The sequence below is a fragment of the Euleptes europaea genome, chromosome 2 (assembly GCF_029931775.1).
Source record: "Euleptes europaea isolate rEulEur1 chromosome 2, rEulEur1.hap1, whole genome shotgun sequence".
NCBI lineage: Eukaryota > Metazoa > Chordata > Lepidosauria > Squamata > Sphaerodactylidae > Euleptes > Euleptes europaea.
In genome coordinates this window covers 78,447,903-78,459,478 of record NC_079313.1, presented here as the reverse complement: position 1 = coordinate 78,459,478, position 11,576 = coordinate 78,447,903, and the positions used below count along the sequence as shown (strand labels likewise).

Below are 11,576 nucleotides of genomic sequence, written 5' to 3'. Positions count from 1 at the left end.
CTGTGTGAAGTGTGTGCTGAAATTTTGGAGTTCAGCCTAGATCATGCAGATTTGTTTTGTTTGTTCTTACTCTCACTTAGAGACTGAGGTTTTCAACGAATGAGGGACTTTTAAAATAAATGGTTGTGGGGAGAGGTAGACATGAGGAGTGGGCATGGATGGACTTCTAATGGCTAGGATGGGTTGGATTAGCCAAAGCAGTCAGTTAGAAATGGCAGCTCCATCCTCTGACTATTGGAAGCATTTTGTCACTCAAGTTCAAAGCCTTGGTCAGATACTATATGCAGATTTATTGGAATTTTGCATTTGTTAAACTCCATCCTGAAAAATCTTTCAAAGGCCATATAGTAGATTCAGCAATTGAGTGGCAAAACTGTGGATGCATAGGACAGGTGTCCCCAATCTCTGCGCCTGTGGCCACCTGACAAAATGGCTGCCACAGGAAACCGAGTCAAGTACCAAATGGCTGCTGCAAGAGGTGAAGCCAACTACAAAATGCCAGGGAATGAGGTCATGTATAACTCTAACAGTAACTCTTCAACACCATTTCAGGCAGCAGCTCTCTTTAACAGGATTAATTTAAAAATGGACATATTGTTAAAAAATATTTTCTTCAATACACACAAAGTAATGCAGTGGAGATCTTTGTGCTGTGATGGCAAATGTTGCTGAAGCAATGTTTAAAAAATCTGCACAACCAATCTCCAATGGCCAACTAGAAGTCCTGCAGGGCAAAAGCCCAACTGGCCCCGCCTGCTTTCTAAGAAAACTTTTTGGACGTCAGAAAAGTTGTCAGTAGGCACCATGGTGCCCATGAGCTTCGCGTTGGGGACCCTGGCATAAGATAACAAAGCTTTGATCTTTATTCCTCTTGATAGTGAACTTTCAGGTGTCTGCTGAGACTGTTGTATTGTAGCTGCTTGCATTTTCTAGGCTAGGCACATGGAAACCAGTATCAATTCTGGATTAGAATATAAAGTTACTGTGAAGTGAGGAGTTTGTGTTCTTTAAAGGGAGAACATCAGTTAATTTAGTAGTCTGTCTTCTTTAGGAGTCCAGCTGTAGTTCAGTGCTAGTACATCAACATTAGCCAAAAGGCTGAGAAGCAATATTGGGGTTTTAACCATGCTTTTTTCCCCCCTGGTCTCAGGCAACAATATGGCCACAGGAGCAGATGTCCGGGATATATTGGAACTGGGGGGCACAGAGAACGAGAACATAGGAACTATAAATAAAAAAGACATCATCAATTCCGATAAGGTACAGTTTGGGGGTGGTTAAATGGGTTGTTTGAATCTTCAGTAATAGATTTCACTTTTGGTTTCCTTTCGTCTATTTCCATTCTTCCTTCCCAGGTGTTCTTGGGGATATATCTGCCAATGAGAGCCAGAGTAGTGTACTAGTTAAGCTGTCGGACTAGGGCTTGGGAAAATCACCACTCACACCATGGAAGCTTGCTGGGTGACTTTGGGCCAGCCACACACTCTCAGCCCTGACCCTGGCTGGTATTTGGGTGGGAGACCTCCAAGGTATACCAGGGTCGTGAGGCGGAGGCAGGCAATGGCAAACCACCTCTGAATGTCTCTTGCCTTAAAAACCCTATGGGATTGCCATAAAGCAGCTGTGACTTGTCAACAACAACAACAAAAATCTGCCAATATTCTTGTAAAATGGTTATCTGGATGTTAGAGAGCCATCCACATCTATGGGAAGGAATGTATAGGATATGGTGTAGGGAGGCAGAGTCTTCGTTATTGTCCAGTGCCAGGAACTTAATTCTGAGCCTGAGGCTTTTTCTTAGTGATGAGGCGAGGGCGTTCTCCTTGTTTTACCGCTTAAACAGTGGTCCAGGTGGGGTGGTGCTGGCAGAGACACTGCTGTGATGTTTGTAAGCATTGAAGTGTCTCGCAAGCACATAAAAAGATCTTACTGTTGCTTTGTATCTTGCTAGAATTTTCCCTCAAAGAGGAATTTCACAGCTCTCTCCTCCAGGGAGTGTGTTAGCCTTTGTGTTCCATGAAATTGAAAGAGCTTAAACATCCCCAGCTCTTTGCCCTCTTGCAACTCTTTACTCCCTGAAAGGAATGTGGTCACTCCATTTAGTTTTGGCCACTCAGTGAAATGTTCTGAGTACATTACGCTGGGATGTATAATTGAACGCCCTCCTTCTGGTTTATTACTACAACTCAAATATCAACGTATTCTACTCTTTATAACACTTAAATTGAATAATAAGGTTTTTCTGTACCATGACGTTGGAGTTCACAGAACTCCCCCAAAGCTGTGATCACCCACTCTTGCCGTTTTCTGTTTTGCTTTGCACCTCTTGTCTTGTTGGGGAGAAAAGAGACAGATAGCAGTGAAGTGGTGTGTCAGCAACATGGGACGATGGGAGAATGAGAATGGAAGGAGGACTGGCTGATACTGTAGGAAGGGAGGTCTGGCTGATACTGTAGGAATGGTCTGCCTCAGTCAGCTGTAAGTAGAAAGCCTCTACAGCCCTATCTCATCCCCCATGCCCAGGATAGCACCACATTTTGAAAGCCACTGATGAAATGGTCCTTGGGGAAATGGCCATTTAATAAAGAAGCCTTCTGCCCCTGCACCAGCTAAAAAATGATGATGACTATAATCACTTAATTCCTCAATATATATATTTTAGGAATGCTCCATAACAATAGTACACCTCCTTTTCAGACAATGAGCAGACTTGAATTTAACTAAAGCCAAGTTTTAATTAGGGATCAATTAAACTGGATTGTCTGGGCATCAAAAGGAGACACATTCTTCCCAACAATGACCTTTCATTCTACCAGAAAGCATCGGCCTTACAGCAACATAGCTGATAATGATTTTTTCCAGTGCCTCTAATAAGGATCTTCTGTTTCAGAAAAAATCCAAAAAGTCTTCGGAGACCCTGACCTTTAAGAGGCCGGAAGGAATGCACCGGGAGGTCTATGCCCTGCTGTACTCGGATAAAAAGTAAGAGCATTAGCACAGCTTTGGTCCTAGGAGGTGGTGGGTGACTTCCTCTCATGCCTTCAGCTTTATGCATGTGAGAGTCTCGACACTTCGCTTCTTATTTATTTTGAAGCTTTATATCCTGCCCGTCAACTACAGTGTAGCACTCAAAGTAGCTAACAAAACTTCAACGTGTCAGAACAAATGAAACAATAAATAAAATAAAATAAAATGTAGCACAGTTTAAACACAGCTGAAACAAAAAAAATTAAGATAGTTGGTGGTAAAATTACAAATAAAGCAGCAAAAAGTAATTGGCAACAGCCATAAAATAGCAACACATTGTAATTATCTGAAGTTCTCCAGAATAAAATAGTGTTTATGGCACACCAGAAGGCCCTTGGGAGAAGGAGGTTTCAAAGTCTGGGAGCCGTGGCTGAAAAACTCTGTCCCAGGTACTCACTAATTTGACCTCCATTGTGTGGAAATGTAAACCAGGGTACCGTTGGTGAATCTCAAATTATGAACCTTCAAATACCTGAATCCCATATAGGGTTTTAAAAGTCATCACCAGCACTATGAGACAGGCCTAGAAACAAATTGGTTACAAGTGAAGCTGAAAATGTGCTGACGTCATATGCATTTTGTGGTGGGTCCTAGTTACGACCCCTGCAGCCACATTCTTAACCAGCCAAAGTTTCCAGACCTTCTTCAAATGCAAACCAATATAGAACACATTCTGGTAATCTATCTGGATATAACCAAGGCATGTGGAAATGTGGCCAGCTTCTTTCTGTCTAGAAATAGCTGTAGCTGATAAAGCAGCCTGAACTGGTAAAAATGCACTCCTGGCCAGCAATATGTTTCTCCAGCAGCAGAGCCAGATCCAGGGTCATCGTCATCCCTCCCCCAAATCCAAACCTTATCCTTCTGATCCCATTAAGAACTGGTTATATATTTAATCCCAGACCAGCTTTCCCCTCATCTACAGTACATGTCTCCTGTTTGAATTCTTTTTCCCCTATCCATCCCTTTACTGAGTTCTTAAAGGCCTTCCTGCAGCTTTTAATATAGTTCCATTAGCTTTGGATCCTTCCAGGTAGCTCTAATTGCGCGAATAGAAGTGCTGTTTGAGTGTTTCTGATTTCCACGATCTGGATGTCTGAGGCACTTCTAAAATAGAACTCTTCTAAACATTTTGAAGGCATGGGAGGGAAATAACACTTCGTTTTCTTTTTATGTTTTGGGGAAAAACTGAAATTTTATAGTTTTTAAAACACATATATGCAATCCTTTCTTACAAAATCAAAACTTATTCATTGCTGTTTGAATGTAAAATATATGACTTGCTTGGCAAATAAAATAGTGGTCATTGATTATATTTTGTGAAATAAAAGTCTAGTTCCTTAAGTTACTATACCCTAAAATACCTAAACATATCTTAAATTTTGCCAGCTAAGAATATAAGAATAAGCCAAAACTATCAATATTGTAGTATACAAAATGACGCTTTTGTTTTGTGGACTTGCAGCCTGGAGCCAGATAACCGTGCAACTTGCTTTACATTCCCAAGGAAACTTTGGGGTTATGCTTCTCAAACAGCCGGCTACCTTTACTTCCTGCATGTATCAGTAGGATTGTGACACTGAAATACTGACATTTAAAATAAAAGTGTTGTGCCATGGTGCTCAGTCCACAGATGTTTCAAGGAAGATGTAAGGAACAGTCAGGAATCTGTTTGCAAATCTTTTCTGAAATTTGATGTGTGTTTTGCATTTCAACATAAATAACTGTGATTATTACAGATCTGTCATGTAAGGTAAAGATGGTTTGCATTAACTAGGGTGCTCCCCAAGTTCAATTTTGTCCTTGCTTCCAGACTGTTGCTTTCTTTGGTTATTTAGTCTTGGGGACTGAGTGAGAGACTCAGGCTGTTACTGCACTAGGTATTCCCAGCGATGTATTAAGAGTTTGAAACTGTTATAAAAAATACTGTTCGCACTTTGTTTGGCCCCTTTAGCTGTGAAGACGTCCTCCAACCATTTTTTGGCCGTGGCATCCAAAAACCCTTTTAAAGCGATGTTTTTTATAAATTTCCAAACTCTTCATACATCGCTGGGAATACCTAGTGTGGTAACAGCCTCAGTGTGTCTCATTGATAGTTTCCTGCCCTTTAGGCCTTTTTGGGCTGAGATTACATATGAAACCTGTAAAAGCTGACCTGTGTTTGTCTGAAGGTTGGTTTTGAGCCAAGTATATAATCTCTGGGTCCGGAGCACGCGAGAGCAAATTGGCTGAAGCGTTCAGTCTTCCGCAAAGATCATGGAATTGAGGGTGAGTATGTGGAAGGAGCCCCGTGCCAGGAGCAGACTCATTGACTCGTGCCTCATCTTTTTTCAGGGATGCACCTCCTTTGCTGCCAAGCGACACGACGCAGGGCTACCGCACAGTCAAGGCAAAGCTGGGCTCCAAGAAGGTGCGCCCTTGGAAGTGGATGCCCTTCACCAACCCTGCTAGGAAGGATGGAGCTATGTTCTACCACTGGAGGAGGGCAGCGGAAGAGGGCAAGGACTACCCCTTTGCCAGATTCAACAAAGTACGGAGGCTGGAGGAGGGCTTAGCTAAAACTTGCGTTTGGGTAACACAAAGGATCTTCCCCAAATAGCCTTTTTCTACTAGTTACTGAGTGCAATCCTAAGGGGGGGTTGTTGCGGCGGGCTCAGGGACGACGCAGCCATGTTGCCTCCTGAATAGCTTGCTTCCAGGCTCAACAAGCTAAAAATGCTACTTTTCGGGGGGGAAACTGAAACTGTTCCATAGGGTTTCACGGGGCTGCGCCATCAATTTTGCAGGCACAAGTTGGCGCCTGCAAAAGGGAGCGTTCCCAGGGCAAAAGGCCTTAGGGAATGTCCCCTTTGGCACCGGTGTGACCCCTGTGCCAGAGCTACACTGCCACGGTGGCTGCGTCGGAGCCCAGGTAAGGTGCTGCCGCACCGCTTCCCACCGCCGTTGTAAGTGGCCCTGTGCCTGCATAGGTGCCATTTGGGACGGCGTAAGTGACATATGCCGGTGCAGGGGTCACTCCAGCTCCTCCGCTGATTTGCCCGCCCTTCAGGATTGGGATGCCCATCTCTTGTTTAATTTCTATATAAGCTTTCAATGTAAAAGACTGTGTTTCTGAAACCACAGATGCTATACCAAGCTGCATTCTTGAAATGCAAAGTTATTTAGCACTCTCGCCCGTATAAAAGCTCTGGCTAGAAAAGGCATCTGAGGAAGCCGGGAAGGCTCCAAGTCATAATTTAACCTCCACAGTGACTTCTCATTTGGAGGTTGTCAAATCAGCAAGCTGTTTTCTGGACGCTTCTGGAACTCTGTGAGTGGTGGGGATGGTCCAAGAGGATTCAAGCTTCAGTTCTGTATGGCCTGGAAAGTTGGATCTGGAACTGTTTTCAGCAGAGTTTGCATCCTCAGTTCAGCTTTGAACATTACCAGCAACTGAACTATATGTGGCACTTTGGCTTTAAAGGCTTCCACTGCAGCATCTAGAGGGAAGTTTATGTAGGTGAGGCACACGTGGTTCTGATACACTTAAAACTACCACACCTTCCTCCTGAAACTTCCCCTTTGGTTGTTACTCTGAAAGCTCAAAAAGGAGAAGTGCAGAGCCTATGCACAGCCACCTGGCAGCACTTCAATCATATTAGTGTGCACCCTCTTATGCTGAACGGCTGGCGTAGAACTGCAGATAAAATTTGTAGAGGGGGTTTGGGGTCCCCATGGCTTTGACCCTTGGGGAGTAGCAAAGTTGGTATGCAGATAATATGTCTCAGGCTCTGAAGGCGTGTGTTGGGGAGCATAGAGGAGGACAGCTAGGGGTTTCTTCTCTTCGTGTGCCTTGGAAACTTGGGGTTGTCTGCCTCAAAGTCTTCCTGCTAGTACAAAGTCTTGTGTATTGTGCATGGCGGTCCACTGCATGAGCCATCTCTCCCAATCCTTTCTCTTCTTGCTGCAGGCAGTACAAGTTCCTGTTTATTCAGAGCAGGAATATCAGATGTACCTTCATGACGATGCCTGGACCAAAGCTGAAACTGACCACCTCTTTGACTTGTCACGCCGTTTTGATCTTCGCTTCGTGGTCATTCATGATCGCTATGACCACCAGCAGTTCAAGGCGAGTGTCGGTTCACTAGTGTCTGACATACATAAGTTGCAGCGGGGCATTTGTTGCACAGCTGAAGTTCTGGCTTTATGAAACCATTTTTTACTACTTGACGAAAGGTCATAGTATAGAAGAAGTAAACTCTGCACAGAGGGCCAGTTAAAGCCTGTCTGTCCTCCTTTCTCTGTTACGCACACTCACAGGTGGGAACTCTTGGGCAACATTCAGACATCACAACAAGCTGCGGTTAAACCTCAGACTGGTACAAACATGGTTCACGCTCATACACATCCCTTGCTTTTCCCATTTCCCTTTGAGTGTTGAATGCTTCCCAGTTTGTTCAGGCTTCAGTTCACCATGATGTCCGAAAACAGGCACATTGCTGAATTGGGGTTGGCTTACTCCACACCTGCCAAAATTGTAAACGGATTTACCTGGGATATAGAATTCTGTCCTTTGTGGAGTAAACAAACTCCAGTTTATTGAGGCACCTGCATTTGAACATCATAGTGAACTGGAGCTTGATCTTGCAGTACAGTGTTCAGTCAAGCTCCATGATAGAAGAGAAGGAAAGTGGGAAGAGTAGAGGGTATTTGCCAACAGTGTTTGTTCCCAACTGGAGTTCAACTGCAGCTTGTTTTGTCTCCAGAATGCATCCCTGGGTTCTTTTCCTAGTTCTGCCACTGCAGTTTGGTATGAATTCTTACCCTCTGCAATGGCTAAGTGACATTGATGGGCACTGGGGGAAATGAGCTTGATAAACGTCTGAAAAACTGCCCTGGGCAGTGTCGTGGAAGTGGGCCCAGTGCTGGTGTGTGCCTCAAATACTCTTTAAGATGCGAAAAGATATTGCATCTGCTTTCCAGCCTCACTTGTGTGTCTTAGTTCTTTGCTTAGGGTCCTAACACATTTGTATCCTTGTATCCTTAGAAACGGTCAGTGGAAGATTTAAAAGAGCGCTATTATCACATCTGTGCCAAGCTGGCCAATGTTCGGGCTGCTCCAGGCACTGATCTGAAAATCCCTGTGTTTGATGCTGGCCATGAAAGGCGCAGGAAGGAACAGCTGGAGAGGCTATATAACCGGACGCCGGAACAGGTAATGTTAGGGAGAACCAGTGTGGTGTAATGATTAGAGTGTTGGTTTAGGATCTGGGAGAAATGGGTTGACATCCTTCATTGGCCCATGGCATTCAGAGAGCCAGTCATTCTCTGTTTGTGTAATCCAACCTCACAGGTTGGTAGAATAAAATGACAAAAGAGGAGTAATGTACGCTTCTCTGAGCTCAGTGGACAGGTGGGATAAAAATACATTAGTTAGTTAGAGACCATTGGAAGGCACAAAGGCCACACATTCCTTTATGTACCATCTCTGCAGAAAATTGATCTTTTCTAATTGCAGCCCCATTCCCTCTGGGGCAGTTCAAGGGAGTGTTCTTGGGCACACCAAATAATGGGCCTGGATGCGTTCGTTGATGAGTGTAAATAATAAATGAACATGATGTGTAAATGTACAGTTTTATTAGATTTTTTTTTTTAAAGGCCTCTGAATAGGTGTCTACAGCTGCTGGCACTTATCAACATTTACCCCTTGGTTTCAGACAAGGTATTTAAGCAGTTCTCTCTCTGAGCTGCAAGGACATCTGATCAGCGGGTTATTCTGTTCCTATGCCCAGGGAGAGGCAGGATTCACAGACCTTTACTTCCTGTCCCTGTGCTAGGACCGCCCCCAAACTTCCAGTTCTACTCCTGCCTTCAGAGGGAGAAGCAGCGTTAGAGAGAGCTCCACAGCTAGGCCTTCTCCTCTATTTCTACTTTTACCTACATCTACAATCCAAGTGTGTTCACTTAACATCCTAACCTTTGTCCTCGTCAAAAAACGTTTTCCTCGGTTCTTTTTCCCGGTCTGCGTTTGTCTCCCACCTTTTCCTTACTCTCCGAGTAGTATGGCGGTGGGTGGAGAGCTATCCGGGGAAGAGCTCATGTCCAGAGATGAGGAGCAGGTAGCGGGGCTCCTGCCTCGCCAGAAAACCACCGCGGAGGAAAAAGTGCCCACAAAGTCACCAGTCGCGCCGAAGAGAAGGCAGCCTTCTTCTTTTCAGCAGAGCTCTGCTACTTTCACTTTCTTTCCAGAACCTCTCCTTGTTTTACCAGAAGACCTCATCGTGGGATTGCTCTTGGCATTGCCGAGCACTTCGGATCATCCCTCCTTGGGCCAGTCCTCCAACAGCCACTGTTGTGGTCTCACGGAGTTGAAAGAGGGGAAAGAACTGATTGCCTCTAAGTGCCAGCATATTGCTGCAGCAAAAAGGCCTCACATAAGAAGAAGGCATCAAAAATGGCTCTTGCTCCAGGCACTACAGGAAGGATTTATCCTCCTTTGCCTGCAACTGGTAATATAGCCTTTTCCTCCCGTCCCCCGAGCAAAAAAATAGCGGGAAAAAGGCCTCCCATAAGAAGGAGGCATCAAAAATGGTTCTTGCTTCAGGCACTTCAGGATTTATGCTCCTCTGCCTGAGTCGTGCAGCTTGCCTGCAACTGGTAATGTAGCCTTTTCCTCATTTACCCCCAGCCAAAAAAGAGCGGGAAAAAGGCCTCTCATAAGGAGGCATGGAAAATGGCTCTTGCTCCAGGCACTTCAGGAAGGATGTCTCCTCCTCTGCTTGAGTCTTGCACCTTGCCTGTGGCTGGTAATGTAGCCCCCCCCCCCCGAGCCAACTGGTGGGTGGTCTCCAAGTCCTCTGTGCAGAACTGGCCTACTTAAGAGAGGAGCCTCCTAGATGGTTTCTCCCCCTCCCTCAATCATTCATTGCAGCTGCCTTCTCCCCCTCCCTCAATCGGAGGATCCCAGGGGTTGGTGCCAGTGCCTGCATGCTTGGATCCCCAGGCAAGGGCCGTATATATTGTAGGGACACCCCACAATCTTGTGTCCTTTTTTTAGTTGGCCCACTAAAGCCGCAAGGAAGGCCCCCTGCCTCAGACTAATGAGTGCATTCTGCACAGCCTTCCCCTCGCTCCTCCATTGAGGAACATAGAGAAGAAGGAGAATTTTTCCTCGGATGAGGAAGAACCACAAAAGAAACCCACCAGGCTATTTAGCAGCAAAGACTATCAGTGTGCTGACCATTACAGCTCTAGATTTAAATGATGATCCCGATGGGTCACCAAAATAATTTTTAAAAAGCCAGACTGGACTAAGCAATTATGCCATAGGCATGCCACCCCTTCTCAGGGGGTGCTTTCCCTGGTTACTTCAAGACCCCCTTTTAGGGCTGAGTGGGAAAAGTTATTTAAAGTTTTTAACATGATGACTAAAGCCTCGGAGTTGCTACAGCTCCCCCTGATGGATACTCAGGTAGCCACACTACAGTCCTCAGATCTCTTCTCAGAGGACAGCCTAGACCTTGTTGGGACGCAATAGATAGAAAGGCTGACCTTGCAGCTAGAAACACCAGGAGTTCTCTGCTCTTGCAGTCAGTGCGTCAGCAACCTCCGCTCTTTTTTCTAGGGCCATTATACTGTCGACTCGTAGCTTCTCAGTTTATCCCTCCTGAGATTAAAAATAATAATAATAATAAAAGCCTTAAAAGCTACCACCCTTCTGGCTTACTCTGCCCTGGACATCCTTTGCCTCCAGGGCCATGTCAGCAGGCTCAGCCATTAGACGTGCCCTTTGGCTCAGATCCTGGCAGGTGGATTCCCATCCCAAAACTGTTCTAAAGGGATATCCTTCCCAAGGGGAAAAGTTTGGGTGAAATTAGACAGCATCCTGGCAGAAACCAGGGATAAAAGAAAGCCCTTCTTGGGATATCTTGATCCGGGTGGTCATGCAAATGCTGGAGGCTGCCCTTGGCTTAATTCTATATGGAGTTAGCAAAACAGTGCGCAGTTGGACGCACATTAGCCACAGCCTTATTCCTGTTTTCTCTCTGTTATTAAGACAAAGGGGATGAGATAATGTACCAGACCCCATCTGCACAACGTGCTATAGTGCAGAAATCCTTCACAGGGAGACTTGGTGGTTTGATCACTACAGACCTTGCCCTAGTGTAGTCTTGGCCTCCCTCATCCTCTCAGATATCTTGTTTACATAAAGCGGTTTGCAGCAACCACAGCAGTTTTTTCATGGTTCAATCCCTGGGACCAGCCCTTCAGTTTTGGGCCCTAACTTTGGCCTCCTTAGTATCCAGGATTTTTCCCAAGGCGTTTATGTCTATAGTAGCCCAGTGGGCTGAGCTCTGAGCTTCAATCCAGCTCACCCAGATCCTAGTGGATCTCCAGAAAATTGCTATGGACTTACCTGTTATATGTACATAGGGTTGATTCATTATGTCTCTATTGCACACCAGACCACTCCTGTTAAAACAGATCCTGTTCTGGTGGGCCATTCCAGCAACCTGGTCAGGGGTCAACAGCACTCCTGTTAGCAGCACTCCCATTACTCTTTATTTCAA

The 11,576-nt window shown here is 45.3% G+C and overlaps 1 protein-coding gene across 1 annotated transcript in view; it reads left to right on the top strand.

Annotated features, from left to right (window-relative positions):
* Positions 1–1,153: 1,153 nt before the first annotated feature.
* DMAP1 (DNA methyltransferase 1 associated protein 1) overlaps positions 1,154–11,576 on the top strand; it is a 41,509-nt gene continuing 31,086 nt past the window's right edge. Inside the window, exons 1-5 of the mRNA XM_056845378.1 lie at positions 1,154–1,260; positions 2,891–2,982; positions 5,362–5,557; positions 6,977–7,135; positions 8,054–8,221. Coding sequence (XP_056701356.1) covers positions 1,159–1,260; positions 2,891–2,982; positions 5,362–5,557; positions 6,977–7,135; positions 8,054–8,221 — 717 coding nt within the window. The 5' untranslated portion in view covers positions 1,154–1,158. The remainder of the gene's footprint in view (positions 1,261–2,890; positions 2,983–5,361; positions 5,558–6,976; positions 7,136–8,053; positions 8,222–11,576) is intronic.